Source organism: Henckelia pumila, chromosome 2 (assembly GCF_033568475.1).
Source record: "Henckelia pumila isolate YLH828 chromosome 2, ASM3356847v2, whole genome shotgun sequence".
In the NCBI taxonomy this organism is placed as follows: Eukaryota; Viridiplantae; Streptophyta; class Magnoliopsida; order Lamiales; family Gesneriaceae; genus Henckelia; species Henckelia pumila.
The window spans coordinates 7,141,510-7,167,840 of record NC_133121.1 but is presented as its reverse complement, the minus strand read 5'-3'; the positions used below and the strand labels follow the sequence as shown (position 1 = coordinate 7,167,840).

General features: G+C 37.6%; 2 protein-coding genes across 2 annotated transcripts; one reads left to right on the top strand and one right to left on the bottom strand.

The window, feature by feature from the left end:
• Positions 1-11,283: 11,283 nt before the first annotated feature.
• Positions 11,284-15,470, bottom strand: LOC140882237 (ribonuclease III domain-containing protein RNC1, chloroplastic). The gene is made up of 5 exons (XM_073288104.1): positions 14,519-15,470; positions 13,116-13,320; positions 12,751-12,951; positions 12,173-12,259; positions 11,284-11,862 (listed from the first exon to the last, which is right to left on the bottom strand). Exons 1-5 carry the CDS (start codon positions 15,298-15,300, stop codon positions 11,542-11,544), a joined length of 1,596 nt encoding a protein of 531 aa, XP_073144205.1. The 5' UTR covers positions 15,301-15,470; the 3' UTR covers positions 11,284-11,541.
• A 6,126-nt stretch (positions 15,471-21,596) lies between these two features.
• LOC140882530 (BTB/POZ domain-containing protein SR1IP1-like) lies at positions 21,597-24,856 on the top strand. Its single transcript, XM_073288591.1, has 5 exons — positions 21,597-21,992; positions 22,141-22,210; positions 22,571-23,119; positions 23,201-23,746; positions 24,171-24,856. Exons 1-5 carry the CDS (start codon positions 21,892-21,894, stop codon positions 24,717-24,719), a joined length of 1,815 nt encoding a protein of 604 aa, XP_073144692.1. The 5' UTR covers positions 21,597-21,891; the 3' UTR covers positions 24,720-24,856.
• The last annotated feature ends 1,475 nt before the right edge of the window (positions 24,857-26,331 follow it).

Here is a 26,331-nt window from a genome sequence, read left to right as displayed (position 1 = left end):
AAAACCCTAACTGCTACTCGGCCGAACCCTTTGCTGAACAAGGTGACCACCTGGGCTCGTTTGGCTCGAACCACTCGAGCCACTCGAGCCCAGACCACGTTCCCACACCCCCCGGAGACCTAGCCATCAGCCGAACCATGCATGGATAGGAAGAAGACGTGAACATGCTATGAAATTCGAAGGCAATGCACCAACAACAAACTTCAAACGATTTTCTGAAAAGTTTCTAAAAGAATTTCCATGCCTACCTTAACCTACATAATATATACTGATATGATGTTAAAAACAAGAAGAAAATCATGCCTTTCACCGTAGGAGTTGATTAGAACGCACGTAGGACGTTTCCGGGACGACGGGGCGAACACACCTTCGAAGCTTTAAAAGATTTGAGCTATGGAACCTCCTAGGCTTGAGGAAGAAGATGAAGATGGAGAATGGAGGCGGCTAAGGGGGTGAACGATCGGCTAAGGGGTTTGGGGTAGATTAGGTTTAATTTTTGTGTTAATTAAAATATAGGTTAAATAAATAAGGATAAAAAGTTTTAAATATTAAATATACCACTTAAACTCTTAATTAAACATTTAAAAATCTGATAACATAAATAAAATCTCGAAATATTAATTTAGGGAAATTTTAAAAATACTAAAAAGTCAATATTATGGCTAATTTTGAATAAAATGGACTCCTAAAATTATATAAAATTAAATACTTAAAATTTTGAGATAATAAAACTCAAAATAATATTTAAAGGCTCCAAAAAGGCTCATAAAATAATTTGGCTCGAAAGTTGTCATCTCGTCCGTCCACGGTCCCGTCTACGCGATCAAATAATAAAAATACTAAAAATCATAAAAATCACTAATTATGGGTTAAATGCTTAAAAATAAATTAAATCATGCACAAATAATTCACATAATTATTTAACCCATAAATCATAAATTTAAATAATTAAATATCCTAATTATGCAGGCGGATTTATGTAATTAAAAATACCGGGTGTTACAATTCTCCCCCCCTTAAATTGAATTTCGTCCTCGAAATTAAAGTACTTACCCGAACAACTCCGGGTAGCGAGTCCTCATGTCAGCCTCGGTCTCCCAAGTAGCTTCCTCCTCCGAGTGATTCAGCCACTGGACTCTGACCATCGGTATGACCCGCGTCCTAAGCCTCCGCTCCTCTCTAGCCAAAATCCGCACTGGTCTCTCCTCGTAAACAAGATCTGGTGGCAACTGTAAGGGCTCAAAATCCAACACATGCGACGGATTGGAGACATATCTCCGAAGCATGGATACATGGAAAACGTTGTGCACTGCCGCTAGCCCTGGAGGTAGAGCTAAACGATAGGCCAACGTGCCAACTCGCTCCAAGATCTCGAATGGCCCTATGTATCTCGGATTAAGCTTGCCTCTCCGCCCAAAACGCGCTACTCCCTTCATAGGTGACACCTTCAAGAATACGTGATCACCTACCGCGAACTCCAAATCGCGTCGTCTGGCATCCGCATAACTCTTCTGCCGACTCTGCGCAGTCCTCATCTTGTCTCGAATCTGCGTCACGATGTCAGCTGTCTGCTGCACAATCTCCGGACCCAACAAAATCCGCTCACCAACCTCATCCCAATGCACCGGAGATCTGCATCTCCTCCCATAAAGTGCTGCATATGGAGCCATACCTATAGACGACTGAAAGCTGTTGTTATAGGTAAACTCCACCAATGGCAGTCTAGTCTCCCAAGAGCCCCGAAAATCAATGACACAAGCTCTCAGAAGATCCTCGAGAACCTGGATCACTCTCTCAGACTGACCATCTGTCTGGGGATGAAATGCTGTACTGAACAGAAGCCTAGTCCCCATAGCCGTGTGCAGACTCTTCCAAAACGCAGATGTGAATCTCGGATCTCTGTCTGACACAATAGACACTGGTATGCCATGCAGTCTAACAATCTCTCTAATGTAAAGCTCTGCATACTGTGTCAAAGTATAGTTAGTCCTCACCGGCAAGAAATGAGCTGACTTGGTGAGTCTATCCACAATCACCCAAATCGCTGTACACCCTCTGGCACTCCTCGGTAAGCCAACCACAAAGTCCATCGTAATATTCTCCCATTTCCATTCCGGAATAGGGAGAGGTCTAAGAAGTCCTGCTGGACGCTGATGCTCTGCTTTGACTTGCTGACAAGTCAAGCACTCTGACACCACTCTCCCGATGTCACTCTTCATACCGGGCCACCAATACAATAGCTGCAAGTCTTTGTACATCTTCGTACTTCCGGGGTGAATGGAGTACGGAGATGCGTGAGCCTCTGTCAAAATCTCAGCTCGCAACTGATCGACGTTCGGTACCCACATCCTACCACGGTACTGAACGATGCCATCCTCCACTGTATACAAGAGATTACCTCTAGCCTCATCTCTCTGTCTCCATCACTGTAACTCCTCATCAGTGGACTGTCCCTCTCTAATCCGATCTCTCAAAACTGGCTGCACCGTCAACACTGACAAGCTCGGTGCATGGCCGCTCGGATAGCACTCCAAACCAAATCTCTGAATCTCGGTCTGTAGTGGTAACTGCACAGTCAAACATGATACCACTGACGACTTCCGACTCAAAGCATCTGCCACTACATTAGCCTTACCCGGATGGTAGCTAATGTCACAATCATAGTCCTTCACCAACTCCAACCATCTGCGCTGTCTCATGTTCAACTCCTTCTGGGTGAAGAAGTACTTGAGGCTCTTGTGATCGGTGAAAATCTTGCACTTCTCGCCGTAAAGATAGTGCCTCCAGATTTTCAAAGCGAAGACCACTGCTGCCAACTCCAAGTCATGCGTCGGGTAGTTCTGCTCATGAATCTTCAACTGTCTCGACGCATACGCAATAACCTTACCACACTGCATAAGCACTGCGCCTAAACCAAGTTTAGACGCGTCGGTGTAAACCACTAACTCCTCATGTGGTACTGTCATCGCTAACACTGGTGCTGTAGTGAGTGCTTCCTTCAGCTGATCGAAGCTCCTCTGACAGTCTGAACTCCAGATAAACTTCGCATTCTTCTTGGTCAAGGAAGTCAAGGGTACTGCGATAGAGGAAAAACCCTTGATGAACTTCCTGTAATACCCTGCCAAACCCAAGAAACTGCGAATCTCTGAAGCATTCTTCGGAATACCCCAATTCTGCACTGCCTCCACCTTAGACTGATCGACTGCAACTCCATCTCTTGAAATAATGTGGCCAAGAAATGCCACCTGCTCAAGCCAAAACTCGCACTTGCTGAACTTGGCATACAACCGATGCTCCCTCAAAGTCTGCAATGCGGTCTGAAGATGCTGTCTATGCTCCTCGATGCTCCTAGAATAGATCAAAATATCATCAATAAAGACTATGATGAACTGATCTAAATACGGCTGAAAGACTCGGTTCATGAGATCCATGAAAACCGCTGGAGCATTGGTCAACCCAAATGGCATCACTAAGAATTCGTAATGCCCATATCGTGTCCTGAAAGCAGTCTTGGACACATCTGCATCCCTAACACGCAACTGATGGTAACCAGATCGCAGATCGATCTTGGAGAACACTGAAGCTCCCTGCAACTGGTCAAACAAGTCCTCTATCCTCGGCAGTGGATACTTGTTCTTCACTGTGACTCTGTTAAGCTCTCGGTAATCGATGCACAGTCTCATACTGCCATCCTTCTTCTTCACAAACAACACCGGAGCTCCCCAAGGAGAAAAGCTAGGTCGAACAAAGCCTTTCTCTAACAACTCCTGTATCTGCTCCTTCAACTCTTTCATCTCGGTAGGAGCAAGCCTGTACGGTGCCTTAGAGATAGGCACGGTGTCTGGCACTAAGTCAATACTGAACTCCACCTCTCTCACTGGTGGAATTCCTGCCACATCCTCCGGAAAGACATCCGGAAAGTCACGAACCACCTCTAACTCTGATAATGATCTGCTAGATGGCTCTGAAGTCGTGACAATACTCGCTAGAAACCCCTGGCAACCCCGTCTCAACAACTTCCTCGCCTGAATATAGGATATCACCTGAGGAATATCACTGCTCTGAGATGCATAAAAAGTGAACGGGTCGCCCCCTGTAGGTCTCACTGACACTGATCTCCGACGAAAATCAATCGAAGCTCCATTGACTGTCAACCAATCCATACCCAAAATAAGATCAAAACCACTCAAAGGCAAGACTACTACATCTGCTCGAATGGAGTGTCCCTGCAGCTCTAACTCCAGTCCTCGAATAACCTTCGAGGTAGACATAATCTGCCCTGACGGCATAGTAACATCATACCCGCTGTCACTACTCTCAGGTGTGATGCCTACCCGCCTGATAAACTCCAGGGAGATAAACGAATGCGTAGCCCCTGAATCTAGCAACGCAAACGTGGAGTTGCCTCCAACTAGAATTCTCCCTGCACGCAGAAAATTCCCAACAGTTTCATACCACTTCTAATTTTTTCCAAACGAGTCACTACAAGTTCTTAATTCTAATCACAAGTAAAACATGCTTCCTATTCTAACATGCAGTTAAATGACCCAAATAACAAGAATTTCAAATTAAATACTAAATCTTTAACCAAAGGAGAATTTATGAAAATACTAGGGATAGGATGTACCGGTGATCAAGGAGGTGTCTGGATCGACCTCCTCAGCCTGCATCACGAACACCCTACCAGCGGTGTTCTTCTTCCTGGGGCAGTTAGCAATCTGATGCCCCGGCTCTCTGCAGTGGAAGCAAACTCCTGCTCCCAATAGGCAAGGTCCCGAATGCATCTTCTGGCACTTCGGGCAAGTGGGATGAGCTATGGCATTAGGGGCCCCGCCCCTCTGCTGCTGCTGCGGCCTCTGCTGTGGCCTCTGCTGCTGATTCGGGCCCTTAGCCGGCCCTGTATACTGCTTCTTCGCAGGTGGCTGCGAAGATGGTCGCTGATATCCTGTCTGTACAAACTGCCTCTTGCCCTGCTCTCTCTGGATCGCTCTCCGACCCTCCTCAGAACGCAAGGCCCTGCTGACTGCAGACTCATATGTAAACACGTCTGCCATGCGCACGTCATGCCTGATCTCAGCCTTCAGGCCCTCAACAAACTGTCGCAGCTTCTCCTGCGGACTATCAGCAATCATGGGCACAAAACGACAGCCCCTCTCAAACTGGCTTATGTACTCCACCACAGATCTGTCCCCCTGACGGAGACTCATGAACTCTCGGATCATGCGACTGCGCACATCCTCAGTGAAATATTTGGCGTAGAAGATACGCCTGAACTCAGCCCATGTCAGAGTAGGTAGATGGACTCCTCGTACTGCACCCTCCCACCATGAGGCTGCATCGCCTCGCATCATGTATGTAGCACAGCTCACCCTGTCGGCGTCTGTGATCCCCATATAGTCAAAAATGGACTCCAAAGATCGAATCCATCCCTCAGCCACCAACGGATCGGTGGTCCCCAGAAACTCCTTAGGCCCCTTCTTCTGGAACCTCTCGGCGACGTCCTCCTCGTGGGACAGTCTGGGCCGGGCTGCCTGCTGCTCCAGCAAGGCAGTAATACCCGCCATCATCGTGGCACTGGCCTGCTCCAGTGCTGTCATGGGGTGCTGCTGAGGTGGCGGTGGAGGTGGAGGTGGATGTGGAGGTCTCCCACGTCGATTCACCTGTCTGGGAGGCATTCTGCACCACCACATATTTATTTACGTAAATCGCCATGCATAACTAAGTGTTTTAAAATTAATGCTAACTTAAATTCTAGAAATTAAATCATGCTATAAACATTTAAAACTTACAGACCGGTAGCGTGGATTTCTGAGCTCGCATAGCAGTGAGGACCCCTCCGAGGACCGTGCTTTGATACCAACTGAAACGACCCTAACTCTATAATAAATAAATATGCGGAAATTTTTTTTTTTTTTTTTATACTTACTAAATAAAATATGTACAGAATAAAAATATTTAAAAATGAATAAACAATTAAATACTTAAATAAAAATGCATTCTTAAAAATATAATAAATATCTGAGTCAAACATTAATTAAAAATATACTGCATAAGTAAATAAAAGTTTGCATGCACTGAAAATATTAAATAAATATTCTAGACCCTCAATCACTGAAAATAATAAAAATGTATCATGCTGACAAGAACAATAACATGCATAGCGACTCAGAATATTTCACGGTCACGGGGCCACTGCATGCATGCTCATACGTCCTCGCCTCCGGTGGGTACAATGTCATCCTCAACGTACTCACCTGCACCATACCAGTGTAGTGAGCCTAGAGGCCCAACATGCTAACATAACAAGGGTTTAAAATAATTTAAACCAATTTAATACTAATACATACATATACATGAATGAGCATGCTTAAAAAAATTACATAACATGACTTACTTAAATAAACATAATACATAACATAATACATAACAATATTGAGCAATTTATTTTCTAACATAGCATGGTTGTATCCGTAGTGTAACCTTAAATCATACATTAAATACTGATCAGCGTGGAAACCTACGTACGTGGCCGGTGACGAATCACCTCTTAAATTGGCAGTAAACTGCCCTTCAATCATATGGGGACGAATCCCCCTTAAATTGTCACACTACTTCAACTTCCAACATAAAATATTTTTATTGCTCAACTTAAACATTAAATCATGCATAAAATATTATTTCATGAATGCATGTACTTGAATAAAATGTGTGTCCATCATATATATTTAATTTAATTTCTTATTAACATATAAATATTAAAATAACTCAAATGCATAAAAATAATTAAATATATAATCAGGACACATGCAAATTTTCTCATGGATGGTTCTGGACTGCTGGCCCTACACTCAAGCCCATTAACACTAGCTTAGGCCCAATAGCACTATCCCTGGCCCAATGGGCCCAAAAATAAATAAAATAACCCAAAATAATTTAATGGACTCCAAATAAATTAAATGGTACTAATTAAATTTTTGGGAATTTAATTAGCCCATTTAATTCCTAATTAACTTAAAAACTTAAAAATAAAAATATGTGTCCTCACTATAACGACCCACTATATCAAGACGGGTCTTTTCAGCGTGCTTTTGTCCTCACTCACACGCACCCTGAGAAACTTCCCAGGGGGTCACCCATCCTATAATTGCCCCAAGTCAAGCACGCTTAACTTTAGAGTTTTATATGATGAGCTCCCGAAAAGAAGATGCACCTTCTTGATATGGGTAGTACATATGAAATCTTTTAAACCCTCCTCAACTATGTAGTCCCATACCTACACAGTCTCAGAATCCCCTCTCATTCCGGCACGGGATCGGTTCATTCATGTCTCCCTCCGCCTAGAAGCCTTTCAGGAGCCGCTCATTGTCCGTGCAACCTCTTGGCACCGGCGATCACTCCCTGCCTCTTCAGCCCCGGGCGTCACATGCCCACCAGCTTCCGCTTGGTTCGTCCCCGAACCATACCGTACTAAGAGAGGTCGGCTCTGATACCATTTATAACGACCCACTATATCAAGACGGGTCTTTTCAGCGTGCTTTTGTCCTCACTCACACGCACCCTGAGAAACTTCCCAGGGGGTCACCCATCCTATAATTGCCCCAAGTCAAGCACGCTTAACTTTAGAGTTTTATATGATGAGCTTCCGAAAAGAAGATGCACCTTCTTGATATGGGTAGTACATATGAAATCTTTTAAACCCTCCTCAACTATGTAGTCCCATACCTACACAGTCTCAGAATCCCCTCTCATTCCGGCACGGGATCGGTTCATTCATGTCTCCCTCCGCCTAGAAGCCTTTCAGGAGCCGCTCATTGTCCGTGCAACCTCTTGGCACCGGCGATCACTCCCTGCCTCTTCAGCCCCGGGCGTCACATGACCCAAAATAATTTAATGGACTCCAAATAAATTAAATGATACTAATTAAATTTTTGGGAATTTAATTAGCCCATTTAATTCCTAATTAACTTAAAAACTTAAAAATAAAAATACCCGAGCCCAACTAAAATAACCCGGACCCGGACCCACTTAACTTAACCCATATTATTTTAGACCCGACCCGGACCCAAGACCCGACCCGGAACCCACTAGAAACCCTAGAACCGAAACCCTAGTCTACTTACCTCTCTCGGCCGCCGAAGCTTGGGCAGCAGGCCTTCAACGCCTGCTGCCGCCCTGCTCCGGCCACGACCGGCCGGAGCGCCGCCGGCAGGACCTCCCCAGGGTCCTGCCGGTTCGAACCATACCAAGGTCCCAACCCCATGCTTACCCTACATCGAACCGAAGCCCCTCAAACCCAAAACCCTAACTGCTACTCGGCCGAACCCTTTGCTGAACAAGGTGACCACCTGGGCTCGTTTGGCTCGAACCACTCGAGCCACTCGAGCCCAGACCACGTTCCCACACCCCCCGGAGACCTAGCCATCAGCCGAACCATGCATGGATAGGAAGAAGACGTGAACATGCTATGAAATTCGAAGGCAATGCACCAACAACAAACTTCAAACGATTTTCTGAAAAGTTTCTAAAAGAATTTCCATGCCTACCTTAACCTACATAATATATACTGATATGATGTTAAAAACAAGAAGAAAATCATGCCTTTCACCGTAGGAGTTGATTAGAACGCACGTAGGACGTTTCCGGGACGACGGGGCGAACACACCTTCGAAGCTTTAAAAGATTTGAGCTATGGAACCTCCTAGGCTTGAGGAAGAAGATGAAGATGGAGAATGGAGGCGGCTAAGGGGGTGAACGATCGGCTAAGGGGTTTGGGGTAGATTAGGTTTAATTTTTGTGTTAATTAAAATATAGGTTAAATAAATAAGGATAAAAAGTTTTAAATATTAAATATACCACTTAAACTCTTAATTAAACATTTAAAAATCTGATAACATAAATAAAATCTCGAAATATTAATTTAGGGAAATTTTAAAAATACTAAAAAGTCAATATTATGGCTAATTTTGAATAAAATGGACTCCTAAAATTATATAAAATTAAATACTTAAAATTTTGAGATAATAAAACTCAAAATAATATTTTAAGGCTCCAAAAAGGCTCATAAAATAATTTGGCTCGAAAGTTGTCATCTCGTCCGTCCACGGTCCCGTCTACGCGATCAAATAATAAAAATACTAAAAATCATAAAAATCACTAATTATGGGTTAAATGCTTAAAAATAAATTAAATCATGCACAAATAATTCACATAATTATTTAACCCATAAATCATAAATTTAAATAATTAAATATCCTAATTATGCAGGCGGATTTATGTAATTAAAAATACCGGGTGTTACAATGGAAGTCTCATCGTTGGCCCCCTCGCGAGACGATTGTTCCTATCAATCCTAGTCACGTTATTTGGCTAAAGGTCGGGTTCGATCCATCTATTTCAAAGGTATATAATTTTTATTGTTTAAATTTTAAAAAATTACGACATAGACTTCAAATTAATCTCTTATATGTTTATATAATATTTTATGTTAATTAAAATAAATTTTAAGTTCATCTGATAATAATGTCAGTTTGCAATATATTCTACTTTATATTATCATTGTGTAAATAGATAAAATCTGAATTTAAATTTTGAAATATTATTTCATTAAAAGCAATAAAATTATAATCAAAATTGATGAATTTCAAACCTTTTCCTGTTGTGTTTACTTGAAATTAATAGGTGCATGACACAGAATCACAAGTTGTATGCATATTGGTCACCTTCCAGGCAGATTAAACCGAGTTAATGCGATGACATAAGCTGATAAGAAATTAGATCACCACCATTGATTGCATCTATCTATCTATCTTGCACGAAACACGTATGAAATTAATGTATATTTACTTTTTTGAAAAAGTACAAACGTGCAATTATAAAATTTCACCATAATGATACCCACTGATACGTCTAAAGATGTATGTTTTTCCTCACGTATGAGGTTTACTGAATAAAACGTGAACGTTTATGTATTGCAAATTATTCACTTTTGAATGCGCTCTCAAGCAATCTTCTTTGGGCATCATCTTATCTTCTATGCAATCTGATAATAACTCAAGGTAATATTATTCATTGTAATTAATAAAAATACGTGTCTGCCTCGCCATTATTATCAATATATCATAGTTCTTTGTTGTTGTTCTTATTATTATTATTATTATTATTATTATTATTATTAGGGAAAATTGTTTTTTTGATCATGTATGTTTGTCATTTTGCGATTTCATTTCTTTATATTTTCAGATTTCAGTTTTAGTCTGCTATCTTTATTTTTTTTGGCAATTTTAGTTTTTTTTTCGACGTGCCGCTGACGTGGCACCAATTCAGTGCTGATGTGGAGCTGACGGGTACAGTGCCACGTAAGCATTTTCGAATAAAAAGAACCGAAATTGCCAAAAATCGAAACATGCATGACTAAAATTAAAATATGAAAACATAGAGGACCAAAATCGCAAAGTGACAAGCATCCATAATTAAATTTGCAGTTTTCCCTTATTATTATTATTATTATTATTATTATTATTATTATTATTATTATTATTTATAAATGCATCGAAGTTAATAGGAAAAATAATTAAAGATACATTTACATTTAATAGAGGACCAGACTTTTGCCCAATAATCAATGTTTGCTTGACATATATTTGTGGTTGGTTAGATTACACAGCCCGAATAGGGCCCATTTTCTTTTAGGAGTTAATCACGCGGTGGCTGGAGAGTACGCATGATACATGAATTCCATTAAAAAAAAAAGATTTAATACTCCTACCGTCCCATTGATACAAGCAATTGTATATTTTTACACATATTAAGTAAAATATTTGAGAAATTAAATTTTTAAAAATAATTTCTCATTTTACTTCTATTTAACGAAGATTCTAATAAAATAAAATAATTGTACAAGTAGTTAATTATATCAATTTAATAGATATAAATTTGTTAATAGATATAAATTTGTAAAAGAGTAAGAGATATAACATTAAATATGAAAACTAGATTATATATTTGAGATTAGTGAAAAAAAATAGTCTAATGAATCCGTCTCAATGATAGAAGCACTTGTATATTTATATTTTCACACACGGATTAAGTAAAATATTTGGAAAAATAAATTTTTAAAAACAATTTCTCATTTTAATCTTATTTAATGAAGATTTTAATAAAATAAAATAATTGTACAAGTAGTTAATGATATCAATTTAATAGAGATAAATTGATAAAAAAAATAAGACATATAACATTAAATATAAAAACTAGTCTATATATTTGAAATGTAGTCTAAATGAGTGCGACTGAAAGAGTGTGGATTTAGAAAAAAATGTTATATACATGTTCCTTCTCACACTTGAATTACACAATATTTTGAAGTTACCTCCATGAGTGATTGAGTGCATGCGATATAATTTTGAAATTTAAAGGTAACGTATAAATACCGTGAGTTTCACTATACATGAAGCATAGCTCATATTTAATAGACTGTGAGCAGTTTAATCGAACGACGAATGCTCCGTTCGTTCAAGACAAAGCACAAACTTATTTCATTTCTCATGATACGGCCTTGGGTTGAATCTGCTCAAAATCGAAAACTTCGAACATGAGACGTCTAACCTCTGGCTTTCCATATACAGCATAAGCGAGCCCATGAAGGGCTTGTTGAACTGAAGTTGAAGCAGGATTTCTACGCCTTCGGTTGTTTTCGTATTCATCTTGCACTTCCTCACTGTAAATTATAAAAGGATGCAGATGTTTCTCCCGCAAGTATCTCCCGCAAAATTTGTTCATTAAAATGCAACGATGTTTTTCTTGTAACCATCTTCCGGGGGCATCTATATGCTTCATGAGCAGCCTTTCGGCCATCACAAGATCCTGCACAATGTCGGGAAATTAGGTTGAGTTTGTGCCAAGCATGCAGTGAAAGTTTGTAGAAGATTTTAAGTTCAAGATAGTTTCGCCCTGTGATCACGGACGGGCCAGCACAAACAAGACTGTAAAGAAGAGTTTTGCAAGTAGTTACTTTGTATACATGCTTTCACTCAATGATTATTCTGAGTTGGCAGAACTAGGTAAATCACCGCAAACTCTTCCCAGAAACCGACGTGGAACAGGAGCATTACAAAGTCAAAAAGAAAGCTAGTATATTGATAAATCGAACGCTACAAATTTATGGTGTACATACCTGGATTTTTTGACCAAGGTATTCCAGTCGTTCGAAGCAGAAGCGTGGGTGATCCATTTTGTACTTGGACGGGTGAATGAAACAAAGCTGTATTTCAATATAGGCAAGATTTGTTAGAAACCGTAAAAATTTCCAGGAAAAAATGATGCTTGACCATAATTTAAGCACAACAAGATAACAATGTAACAAAGCACTATTGCCAAATATCATGAAAATATATATAAAAGCAATATTACGAGGTAACAATGTAACAACACAATATCACCTAATCTCATGACAAAGATATGTAAAGGTTATACCATGTTATTCTTTTAGATGCAAGGACAAACAGAATATCAGGTTTGATAGATGCACACATTGAGTTATAGGAGCTGCAACAATGATCTATATCATTTTCGCTTTATACTCAACTGAAAAGTCTCTTTCATTTTTCAAAGTTTTGAGAGTGTTGCACATTGAGTTCCATTTTGTATTTTTTGGCAGCCCCATTAAATTTTTGGTTTATGCCTAGAGCACCGTCTTCTTAAAGTAACGGAATCAATCAATATATGCGTTCCAGATCAAGCAGAAAGGATCACCTGTAATCCAAGTCCAAGTTCAATATTCCTGGCATCTGTTATCTCACGAATCCTATCAGTCCTCATTAACGGGTATCCTAGTTTTCGCATGACTTGAGGTCTACAATCGTAATCCCAAATGTTGCCTCGGAATCGATGCATTCCAGGTGGAACACATGCCCTGAAAAGTCTAGGGTGAGTAAAAAGGGCGTCTTCCGGGGGCTGTCAAACATTAAGACACCAATTAGCTGACAATCCATCTTCTTAATAAATGGAATAATAGAAACACCATTTTAATACAAGAATGTAAGAAATAAAAGGTCATATCTTTTAATAGTAAATCAATTCAAAGAAAAAGAATAGAGATGGATGAAACTAATGCTTGCCTTATAAGCAGCTACATCTTGCCAATTCAACTTTTGACTTTCGAATTCGACAGATACATAATCTACATCCTCACGCTGTCTCCTCTCTTTAGGCTGACAATCTTCAGCCTCAAGATCCATACCAAACACCTCAAAAAGAACTCTATACACTTCTGGCATGCCATAGCACAAATATATCGCACCAAACAAGGCCCAGAATACAGATCTGCCGCGAACATATACAATGAGAGTAAATCATACTAAGCCAATTTAATAAAAAGACAAGAATTGTGGGCAAGGAATACACAGCCAAATATGTTGTTTCGTGTTTGAAATCGTTAAATTTTCCTCAAGGATTGGAAGTTCATACTGTTGTCTGTAAAGGATGCATATTTTATTATTTCGCAAGCTCTGCCGATATCATGTATATGAATTCAAAATGTTATGAATCATCCAACTCAAAAACTAACTTTAGCATAACTGATGAAACACAGCATTATTGACTCTACGACTTACGTAGTGTTTGGGAAAGCTTCCATGAAGCATTTCTCAGATTTTTCCTAACAAAATTTTGAAATTTTGTGAAATTTTGTTAATGAAAAGCTTTAGAAGCTCTCCCAAACACTACCTTAGAATAGCCACAACCCACATATGTAATGACATTCATATAGTTGAAATATATAATAGACACTTGACTTACAGTATCTCTTATATTTTGTCGGTTTATATTTATTAGAGGCACAAGACGCCCTATGGTGTAAAAACTGCCTAGAGCATAAGGTACATAGTGCAAGGTAAGCATTGATCTTGTTAAAATGAGCCGCAGTATGAAATAAAACGACACGAGTAAAAAATTTGGAGAAAGTTTCTTATTATAAATTTATAACCAAGTATATACCTAACAAACAATTGACTGACACTGACATAAACACTCACTCGTTAATGAGTGAAAATGAATAACCATCATCTTCTGGAGTTTCAACTTAATTTATCATCCCTACATATACATTCAACACACCCTGAATTTATTATCCCTACATTTAAATATCACTAAAAATGCGCCCTCAGCCTTTAAAGCGCACCAAATTCAGGGCTTAAGCGAGCGCTTCATTTTAGGGCAGAGCCAGGGCTCCTGTCAAGGTGCACTGAGTCTCATCGAGACTTGAGCCTAGGTGCATATCTTGTGAGCTTTTAAAGACTACGTTCCAATTAAATTTTGAATAACCTTGACTGAAATGTAATCTCTCTCATCTTCCACCAAGCACAGCCTTGAGATATTACATCTCGAAGCACATCCGATAAAGGAATCTAGACTAGTAATCAAAATGTATACAGTTAAGTACCAAACGCAAGTTAAAATACCATAGCCCATTGAGTAAATAAGTAAGCAAACTTGAAAAGAAAAGACAAGAAAAGCAACATACTTGACCGGAGGTTCTCTATCTTTTCGAATCAACTTATCCATATCATCATAAGGAAAAATCAAATTCTGCAAGCTAGCAGCTTTGATCCACTTAGGCAAAAACCTTTTCCCAATCAGAGCATAGACCCTCTCCCTCATTGGCCCCGGGGATTCCCTTGGATATCTCTGCAAGAAAAACTCACACAAGGCCAACTCCAACACATACTCCCCCAAGAAGCCCAACCGTGAATGCCCCGATCTTACATGCCGCGCATTAGTCCTGTCGCAATGGGGGTGCTGAAATGCCAAATACAACAATGTATCCAACTGCTTAGCCGGGTTATCATCTCCGTAATTATCTGAAGGCTCCAATGGGTATCCTAAAGCTTGCTTCACCTCCAGCAAATATTCGTCCATCCAGGTTCGGTCCGCATTGTTTAACCGCATAGAAGGCATGCAAGAACTCAATAAAGGGAAAGCTTTCAACGACAACTGTGGGCTGTTGAGGAATCTTTCAGCCAATCTCGCATCATCTAGTGGGGGCTTGAGGATGAATCTTCTCGGGGGTGGCCTCTTCTTGGGCGACACCACTTTCTTGCGCTCTGCCAGCTCTTTCAAGAGCCTCTTAGGGCTGTTTTGAGGCAGCTCTTTTGAGTCGACTGCTACTGCCAAAACATGGAACTTTGATTGGTTTTTAAGGGATTTGAGGTGGGTTTGAAAAGGGAAGGACGAGAAAGAAGAAGAAAAGGATAAGTCTGGTGTGGATTGGAGTTTGAAAGACGAAAATAGCTCCATTGAGAACATTAAATTACAGAATCTTCTGGTGGGGATTGGAACAACGATTGAAAATGAGGGTTTTACAGTGAAATATTCTCCATTACGGCAGCCATTGAAGGAGGTTTTTGCAGGGTTTTGCAACACAGATTGGGGGAAGTGGCAGGGATAAGGTGTAACTGGATTCTGGCGAGAAGCAACGCCAACGGGTATAATTGTTAGCTATTCCCAAATGCGATTTGTAAAAGCGCATTCGTATTGAGAGATTGATAGGATCCGGGTCTATGGACTATGGAGTTTGAGTAACTAGGTTCGGGTTGGACCAAAATTGGATCGTTCCCAAAATGAAGCCCAACCCATTTTTGGTATGTATGTAAACCTTAATGGGCCTACTTGTACCACCGTAGGCCTGTCCTGCCTTACTCCGAATGAAAGTGATTTGGATTCAAGAGGACATGAATTTAGCCAAATGAGATGATTAATTAATTATTAATTAAAGAGAGAAATATATATAATTTTCGCCTTAGAGAATCCAAAGAACCATGGGGGAAACTAGATATGGGCTATTATCTTATTACGACCTTATATTCCATTAATTTTATGGGTTTTCTATAGTCCAAATAAATTAAAATACGAAGTCCAAAATTAAAATTTGAGATTTACAATATTTATCTAATGGAATATTTGTAAATTGGTGAGTTTTAGGAATGAAACTAGCGTCATTAGAATATATCAATAATCTTGTTGACAACAAATTGATTAAAGTGTTAATGGCTATCTACAATAATAGGTTCTAATAGTTTGTCTGTTTTATTTAATTAAATGGGCCGAGATTTATGCTTTGTTAAATTTAAAATTTTAATCCAATGAAGATAGTAGTTTTGTTGCGAAAAAAGATACGTCCGTGATCCTATAAGTGAGGAACACAGTTCTTGAATTTGAATATTAAGTATCTTGATTCTTGAGATGAATCGGAAAAAAAAAAACGTTTTAAAAAGCGTGAAGCGCGTCGAAGTGTGCAATGGCGGAGCCAGGATCTGAAATTCACCCGAACTAAAATTTTTAACGAGGAACAAAAAATAATGCATAAGAATTAAAACGATGAATAAGATACTTGTTCATTGTAGCCTTAAAAAGTTTTTCATTAATAAAATATTGGATAATTTTTTATGGAATCGTATTTAAGATTTAAAATTTTTTGACTGATATCACAATTCAAATTTGCTTTTAATATGACATCATATCAGCAATATATGATCAGCGCGATGCATAATGCAATATAAATAGAAACTTGAACCGAACAAACCATTAAACTTTTTTATGAAATCAAAAATTGCAATTATAAAAAAAATTTTATTGCAATGCAATCAATTTTAAAATAAAGCAATATCACAAAGCATAAAAAAATTACTCAACAAAAAGAAATCTACATTATAGAAGTTGAAATATTATTTAAAAGACGAAAATTGACATAGATGAAAGTTAAATTTAATCAAATCTAATCAAGATGACAAAGACGAAAAATCCCAATTTTGATACATATGGGCTATTTAATATTTTTTACGTGGGCTATTTAATTTTTTAAATTTGTCTACCCGGGCTAATTTAACATTGGTCCAAAAACAATACAAAAAAATATTTCAAAAAATATATATAATACATTAAAAAAAAATTTGAAAATGGGCCATCCGGGCACTAAGCGTGCCTCCGCCCTTGGAAGTGTGGAGGTCAAGCTTCAAACTTTTTAAGTTTAAGCGAACTTAAGCGTGAAAAAGCGTTTTCAATTTTTACTATAATTTTAATTATTTTAAGACAAACATCAAATAAAATGTTAGATTAACCATAAAATTATGATTTAATAGATAATTCAAGTTCTAAACTATAAATATACATATTTATAAAAATATTTTTATTTTAAAAAATAAATGAAATCATCCGTTCTAAAAACCAGTCGCTTAATCGAGCTTAAGCATATTAAAGCTTGAGCAAGATTAAGCGTCTCTTAAAAGAAATTTTTAGAACACTGAAAAAAAGTAAAATTTTTAACATAAAAGTAAATTTTTTTTATTAATTGAATATAATGAGATCTGTGTCACAAAATTAACATGTGAAACAGTTTCATATATAAAACTTTTCGAACATCTATGATCTATCTACAGATTCTACAGTTATTAATAACAAAAATTCACTACATTGAATGTAATTCAGCTTCTCACGTCATTTGACCATATCGCTTACAAAAATTTGTGGCTCGAGTTATTACCCAGAAATTTTAACATGGGCCCTCTTCCCACCTTCTTCTTTATCTTTATACAATCTCCGGAGTATAGACTCAGGACTTGATATCTATATAATTTTGGCCCTCTCCTTTATATGTTAGGTGTTGATTTCCCTTTCATATATACGTATAGGTATTTTTAATATATAGAGGATAAAGGGTGGGTCACTGGTCCACTGTATTATTATTTGCCTATGATAAGTCTTGTTTTTTTCATTGATATTTGTTGAATTTGAAGGTCACAATTAAGTTTTTCTTGTGCTGTGATATATATAATATATATATCCACCGAATTTATTTTCAAATAATGGATGATCGATCTTCTTGGTAGGGACCTTTTACCAAAGAGACGAAAAGTTTCGACCACAAAATCTTGATGTGAAACTACATGTACCCAAAATAAAGTTCTAAAATATTTTTTTTAAAAAAAAATCGTGTAAAATTTAAATATTAATTCAAAATTTGGATCCTAGTGGGGATGATTCGGTGCAAACTATATAGTATAGTGATATATGTAGAATAGGATGTTAACATATGATACACCTCTACTGAGTATGAAAGCAAGAGACCATAAATTCCACAGTCCACCTCAATAAATAGACAAGCAACTAACAAACTATGACTGTCTTCTACTTCGATTCACTTACGTACCATAATTTTCGTCACCGAGACATCGCTTGGATCGCGTAGTGAAATTACACTCGAGGCACTTAGATATAATGATCATATGATCTTTGTATAATATTTAATTTATGTAATGCATAAAAATATGTTTTTTTTAAAAAAAAAAATGGAACAAAAGGAAAACTTAATAAACCTCAAAAAAAAAAATTCCATATATGTATATTACTGTTAATTTTTGTCATCGAGAATGCTTCTTGGATTTGACATGGGTAGTGTAGACCCTACATACCCTCGCAAAATTCGTATTATAAAGAATTGGAAGAAGAGTGGGGCATGGCTTTAGTGGCACAGCCTGTATGAACAATAGATCACAAAAGTCCGTAAAGTGTCCAATTGGGTAGAGCAGGTGAACTTTTAGTTAGAGGTTAGAAGTTTGATTTCTCCTACCAACACTTTCTTGAATTAACCTGTCACACAAAGCTTGCTTAGTGTGACTTACATGACTAACGTAGTTTGCAGGCTATTGCGTTAGTCCGGGGTTTACTCAGTGCGCATCAAAAATAGCGGCTGCGGGTTCTCATGTTATAAAAAAAATAAAACACAAAAAATATATCTTTTTTTTTAGAGACACAAAATATATATTATACAATTATTAATATGTTTTTCTTCCCTCCAGGCTCCAAATTAACTTTGAAAACCTAAAAGGACAAATGTAATAAATTTACTGTTATTATTATTATGATTTTTTAAACAAAAAAACACCGTCAGTGTGGCGGGGTCGACAACTCATATATATATATATATATATGTATGATCATATGTATTTTCGGGGAAAGGAAGACCGAAGAATATCCACTTCGGACTATAGAACTTTATATATTTCACATCCTTGTCTTCCACCCACATTCTTAGCTAGAGTTGTCCAAAATAATTTTACTTGTTTTATTTTCTATATTTCGGGGTTAATTAGAAATATGATTGATGATGTTTCACTAAAACGAGTATCCGAACTATCAGGGTAGTAAGGTGGGCCTGATGAGATGCCAGACTTGTATGTAAGTTGTCCTTCCCTGACCAAGATGATCTGCAAATAGGGGCAGGGAAATAAAAACACGTTAGTGGAACGCCGGAAGGGTTTTCGGCGGGGCCACTCCGATGCTTAAGTCAGGGTTAGAAATAGAGTGGGCTTTTTAGACAAAATTAGTATAGTGATTTTAGGATTTTAGATTAACATACCTTTACCAGTACCAATGCAAGGTATTTATAGGCTTCAGAATGAGAGCGTGGCTCCGCAATTTCAGGGTAGTGGCCACGATCTGGGTCGTGGGTATAGGACCTGTCCACGTCTACCTGTTCCACACGATCAAGCCAGGAGGACTGGGATTACGGCAACGTGGGGATTGTGCCCCTGCAAAACAAACGTGGACTGGGTCATGAAGAATTGGTCTTTCCAATCTTCTGCCTCCACCCGGGACGGGTGCAACTTTCTTAACCCCGAGCTACCAATCTCACGTCCTTCATTCTCACTTACTGTCTGCAAGGAGTAAACCTTCGCATCCCTGTCTCTCCGGGATCTTGAGGCTCTTGCTACCTTCTTGTCCTGAGGACAAGCCCTGATACTCCTGCCTTTCCCGGAATATCACCACTCCTCCCTAAAATAGTCGGGCTAGAGCCCTGCTTACTGTCCCGAAGGTCAACCCTGATATCTCTACCTCCTTCATTCTCACTTACTGTCTGCAAGGAGTAAACCTCCGCATCCCTGTCTCCCCGGGATCTTGAGGCTCTTGCTCCCTCCTTGTCCTGAGGACAAGCCTTGATAGGCTGATACCCCTGACTTTTCCAGGGTATCAATGATCATTCTAGAATGATATTTTGGATCCATATTTATATAGGAAGTCGTTTTTTACAACTATGTTCCGAGGGTAAATTAGAAATATGACCAATGTTAATATTTTTCCAAAGCCTGGCCATTTTTTAGACTTGGATAAAAACACAAGATTTAAAGCTTGAGGTGCGTCTTTCAAAAAAAAGAAAAAAAAAAGCTTGAGGTGCGATGTCTATTTTGGCCAAGTCAGCATTGTTTAGAATTGATATGTATGATTTATGAAGAGTTATTGGCCAAATTTCCCCCTTTTAATTATAAACACAATCATAATTCCTACATGTGGTATCCATATGAAGGTAATGTATATTAAAAATCGAAGAAGATCATAAATCAAACAAAATTATAACCAGACGAATTTATAGAATCCGGGCATTTGTTCGTGGTCACAAATCTTTTTTTTTAAAAAAAATATAATTTATATCTTTGACTTAAAACACTCATCTCATGTTTGCGAGTTGCGACTATGTATATTTTTCGAAAAGTCTTTTATTTGCCAACTTCTGGCCTACCTCGTAATAACGAGAATGATTATATTTTTGGTCTTGTAATCATATTTTTAAAAATTTTATTTCGTTAAAGATAAATTTACATTTTTAGATTTATAAGTTTATTATTTTTTATTTTTTTATTTTTTTGTAACGTGGAAACCTGCAGCCGTTACCTTTCGATGTGTTCATGGACGTAACCAGGATTTTGCCGTAGGGGGGCTAATTTTATATAAAAAAAATATGAATAAAACTCATAGGATCAATATACATATTGGATTTATGTTAATAATTTATTATTTATATATATCTTTCAACTTGTTTATGATTTAAAAAAAATTAATATCAATCATTCTAGTAATGACACAAAATTTTAATATATCAATATCTTTATAAATGTTTATATATTCAACAGTGAATGTATTTCAATAATTAAATTATATTTTATAAAAAAAATTTGAAAATTTGATGGGCTCATGAATCAAAAAAATTTAAATTTAAAATAAGTTGAATAATTGTTTTATATTTTATAAAGTATAATTTTTTGAATTTGATAATGCACATAATTATAGATTTACTTTGAATTTATGATGTTATTTTGTACTCAATAGCATATATTCAATATATTGAATGTTCCGTGAAATGGTCTAATATAAACACAAAATTTAGAAGCCTAAATAACTTAAATAAAACTCATATATATAATAATAATAATAATAATAATAATAATAATAATAATAGCCCAGCCTAGCCCCCATATAGTTCCGTCCCTGGGTGTGTTCTGGATAAACTTTCGGACTAACATAATAGCCTGCAAACTACGCTAGTTAGATAAACCATACTGGGCAAACTCAATGCAACAAGCTAGTCCAAGAATGTCCGATTATATAAAAAACTTAAAATCACATGACCAAAGTTATAATATTTTCAAATTTTTTTTAAAAAAAAATTACGTAATTTTAACAAGGGCTGTAATTTTTTTTTTTAAAAAAAAATTCAATTTATGTAGGATTATGATTCGATGGACAGAATTTCATAACCACATTCACCCATTTCTAGGTGAAAATGGAATTCTCAAAAGTACTACAAATGATCTTTGTGAATCTGAATGACCGATAAAATAAACCAATATAAGACCACGAAAGGAAACCATGATTGTGCAATCTCAGAATCCCTGATTCAGTCTTTTTCTTCTGCCCACTCTGTGTTTGTCAGCAAAAAAGACAAGGATCGTCATTTATTACTCACCCGATCGAAATTTCCCGCAAGAATCCCTTCGTTTCTTTCAAGCAACTGATTTAAAATTTCGACTTTCTGGTTTTATAAAAACACTACTCCCGATTGAGATTATGGATCTTGAAAAGGAGCAGAGTTCACCTTCCTGCGCTGCAAACATGTCTGCCAAGAAAAAGGAGCTTCTTTCTTGTGCCATGAAGAGGACCGGCCAATGGTTTGGTTTCTTTGTTTTCTCGTCTTTCTTGTTGCTTACTGTACTGGGATTTTTATCATATTCGCAAGTGTTCGTATTCTTTGTTTGAATTTCGTTTTAATGGGAATGAAAATGGGGAATTGTTCAGAGTTTTATTTGTGTTGAACAGGGTTTTCTCGCATGAAATTCCAAGTGATGTAACAGTTACCGCTGGAGGAGCTACCTTTTGTTTGCACAAGGTATCACACTTGTAGGTTATTCATGGTGTTCAATTTTAGTTTTCTCGAATAATATTTCAAAATGAAAGTGATTTCTTACAGTGTTCGAAGTCAACCGAGTATATGTTAGTAATGACAAACAAAATTTGGATAATGCTATATGTAATGCATTTTTGGAAGATTTTTTTCTAAATAAAATGCATGGATAATCATGTAATTTTAAGTGCAATGTGTAACATGTAGCTCTCCGTTATATGTAGCATTACTCACAAAATTTTCCGAAAGAATGATGATAGATTATAGTTTCTTGATTGATATCCCAAGGGGAAGGTGAATTCTCGATTTGTTATTTTCTTCATGTATTTTCCTGCATCCACACAGTTTCCTCTAGTCTCAAAAAGTGGATACATAAGCAAAAAACTCTCAGAAGCCACTGGTACCGCCAAATCCATGATCGAAATCCCCGACGTCCCGGGTGGGGCGGAGGCATTTGAACTTGCAGCAAAGTTCTGCTATGGTATGGACTTCGAAATCACCTCTGAGAACATCGTCACACTTAGATGTGCAGCAGAGTTTCTTGAAATGACAGAGGACTACGCCACAGGAAATTTGATCCAACGAACCGAGTCGTATTTAAACGAAGTCGCATTAAAGACCGTGTCCGGGGCTGTATCGATTTTGCAGTCATCGGAAAACCTTCTCCCTATGGCTGAGGAAGTTCGGTTGGTGAGCAGAAGCATCGACGCCATATCGATCATGATGTGCCAGGATAGCTCGAAGCGAGTTGTCGATTGGTGGGGCGAGGATTTGGCCGTCCTACGAATCGATATGTTCCAAAGGGCTCTCATTGCAATGATAGCAAGAGGATTTAAGCAACACGATCTTGCTCAAATAGTTATGCTATATGCACAAAAATCGCTTAGAGGTTTGGTGAGGACTTACCCCTAGAGACTTTTAGTTCCTGATCATATATGATGAATAGTCTATTTAATGTATTTTTTCTTGCTTTAGGAGATATTTGGAAAGGGACGGAAGAAAATAGAACCAAGACAAGAACACGAGAAAAGGGTCGTGTTAGAAACAATAGTTAGCCTCTTACCAAGAGTGAAAAACTTGATCTCAGTTAGCTTTCTATCGATGCTTCTCCGAGCTTCGATATACTTAGAAACAACAGCTGCTTGTAGGCTTGATTTGGAGAGGAGAGTGGCCTCCCAACTTGCACAGGCCGCGCTAGATGATCTTTTGATCCCGTCTTATTCCTTCACGGGTGATACGTTGTTCGATGTTGAAGCCGTGCTGCGAATCACAAAAAATTTCTTTGAATGTGAAAGGGAGATGAATAAAATAGGGTATAATTATGATGCAGCTGAAGATTATCATTCCCCTTCAGCAAATGATATGGAGAGAGTGGCAAAATTGTTGGAGAATTATGTATCGGAAATCGCTTCTGATCGTAATCTATCGGTTACTAAGTTTGTTGATCTTGCAGAACTTATCCCTGAACAGCCAAGAGTAACAGAAGATGGAATGTACAGAGCCATCGACATCTATTTGAAGGTTTGTGCTTTTGCACATTCTCTTATACATTGATTGATTCTTCTGATCCAGGCAAAAATAGATCCATAGTCGAAACGTGCCACTTAAGCTGTCGTTCTGCTAGTTACAACCTTCAATATGACAGCATACGTACTCAGTCATACAATTTCACTACATGTCGAAATCAAACTCACAATAAGTTACTATTTTCTTGTGAGATTTTCATATTATAAGGCTTGTACTTAGCATGTTTTCTTTTCATTGGTCTATTCTAATGGCCAAGACATCTAGTGAATCTTAGTCGAAAATGACTCAGTTTGTCAATTGTCGTTATCATCAGCTACAACTTTCTGCACATGCGCTGCGTCAATATTCTATCTTATACATAAAAACATTTCCCTTTTGCTATAATATATCCTATTTCATTTCATGAATGCATATGCAGGCTCATCCTTGTTTGAGTGACACGGAGAGAAAGAAACTTTGCAGTGTCATGAACTGTCAAAAGCTCTCCCGAGAGGCTTGTGCGCACGCAGCTCAGAACGATAGGCTACCGGTTCAAAGTGTCATTCAAGTACTTTACTACGAGCAGCAACGTTTAAGGGAAGTCATGGACAGTAGTAGCCTGAATCACCAGTCCTCTCTTCATTCAGGGAAACTGAATCACAAGTCCGTCGGCATTCACCCTGGGGTGCAGGACGAGACCTCGTCTCTGAAAAGGGAAAATCACGAGTTGAAACTCGAGCTCCTGGACATGAAAAAGAAGTTGAATGAATTGGAAAAATCTTCAGGGAATAAATCTTTGTCAAAACCTGTTAGCCCCGTGGTGACCAGTCACGCCACGTCCACCGATAAGCCTACTTTGTCGCAAAAATATTCGTTCATAAGCTCGGTTTCAAGGAAGCTCGGTAGATTTATCCGGGCTGATGGATTATTACCAGGCACCAGAGGTAGGGATAAACCGAGTAAAACTAGGCGTCATTCGATATCATGACAATGCACATTCATTCACTTTGGGTACGAAATGAATAACATGTGTGGATTGTATTGGTTTGAGCATAGGAAGATGATCTAGATTATGTATGTAAATTTGTTGCTATGAATTATGAATAAATCAAAGTGTAAGTTACACTTTTTGTCTGGTGATGCATGAGTTATGCTTGGTGCACACAACGTGCCAATTAATTGAGAATCTGTGATGGAGATTCGATTTCTTACTGAATTGGGATTTGAGGTTGAGTTTCTGCTAGATATTTTCTTCATGAAAACCTTTTGGTTTTTTTTTTTTAAAAAAACAATACGACAGATATGATTTGTATGATGTATGGACTCGATTGATTGATATAAAATCGACTCGATCCATATATATAATGAAAATAATAATTTTGATATAATTTTATTTATTTTTTTTTATGAATGAATAGTGGGATCTGTTCTCAAAGCTTGGTGCCATTAGGCTAACTACGCAGCCGTGGGTGGCAATAATGATCAGATTTTCAAATAAATTTAAAGCTTGGTCCAGTAATGTAGGCCCAAATAAGGACAAATTGAATGTTGGGGTTGGAGCCCATACGGTTGTAACTTACTTTGACTACTTAGATCATCAATCAATCAATCACAAAATTCTTCATCAAACAAAAAAATCTATAATTTTAGGCAAATTTCAATATTCTCTATTTACCATATGTTGCTTTTTCTCGATAGTACTTCTTATAAGCTTACGCAAAAAAATTATAAAAATAAAAATAAAAATAAAAATAAAAATAAACAAAAACAAAAACAAAAACCAACCGATTAAGTACAAGTACCGGAGATAACAATCCTTGGGACATGAGGTATATATATGGACTAGAACATGATACCTGATCGTTTAAATTTTGGAATACCCGTTCTAGCTTGCTCGGAGTGAATAATTTATCATTAATTAATTTTGGAATATCCGTGCTAGCTTGCTCCTTAACAAAATCTTGAAATTTTGTTAAGAAAAAGCTGAGAAGTGTTTCTTAAATTCTCTTCCAAACACTGTCATAATATGTGTGTGTATTCCAGGAGAATCTGTGACAGGAAATTGACTGGCCGGAAAGTGATCTAATGAATGCCATACTTTATAAACAAAAAGCTAATGATGATAATTAAACCATATGGTTTCTAGGCCATGTTTTCAATCAAGACTTGGAAGTGAATAATTTATCATTAATTAATTTTGAAATGGAATCTTATGTTTATTTAATGGCAGACACATAAAAACACTTCAAATCATTGTTTACTCAGGGAAGTTGTTATATTCTAGTTTCAAAATGAAAGCATGATTAAAAAATATCAAGATTTCATGAATGGCCGACTTCTTCATGGTATATAATAATATTAATTTCACCAAAAGTTGAACAAGTTTATCTACATGAGATTCTCCCCGTTTTTTTTTTATCTTTTTCAATTAGGAGAATAAAACTAACATTATTTGGAAATTATACAATTCATGGGGCCCTTAATGAGGTAACTCTCCTGCATAATAATAGAGCAATGGAATCATATGTTAAAAGGTTCCAATTACAAGTACAATATTTGGCTCTCAATAATGGAATTGTGATTCCCTTTCGGCCTTACAT

Bases quoted from the DNA above. Each gene is read 5' to 3' on its own strand.
- LOC140882237 (XM_073288104.1), bottom strand. From the start codon at position 15,300: ATGTTCTCAATGGAGCTATTTTCGTCTTTCAAACTCCAATCCACACCA. The intron at 13,321-14,518 runs GTATGTTGCTTT...TGTTCGCGGCAG, and splicing joins GATAGAGAACCTCCGGTCAA to ATCTGTATTCTGGGCCTTGT. The intron at 12,952-13,115 runs GCAAGCATTAGT...AATGTTTGACAG, and splicing joins AAGATGTAGCTGCTTATAAG to CCCCCGGAAGACGCCCTTTT.
- LOC140882530 (XM_073288591.1), top strand. From the start codon at position 21,892: ATGGATCTTGAAAAGGAGCAGAGTTCACCTTCCTGCGCTGCAAACATG. The intron at 23,120-23,200 runs GTGAGGACTTAC...TTCTTGCTTTAG, and splicing joins AAAAATCGCTTAGAGGTTTG to GAGATATTTGGAAAGGGACG. The intron at 23,747-24,170 runs GTTTGTGCTTTT...ATGCATATGCAG, and splicing joins CCATCGACATCTATTTGAAG to GCTCATCCTTGTTTGAGTGA.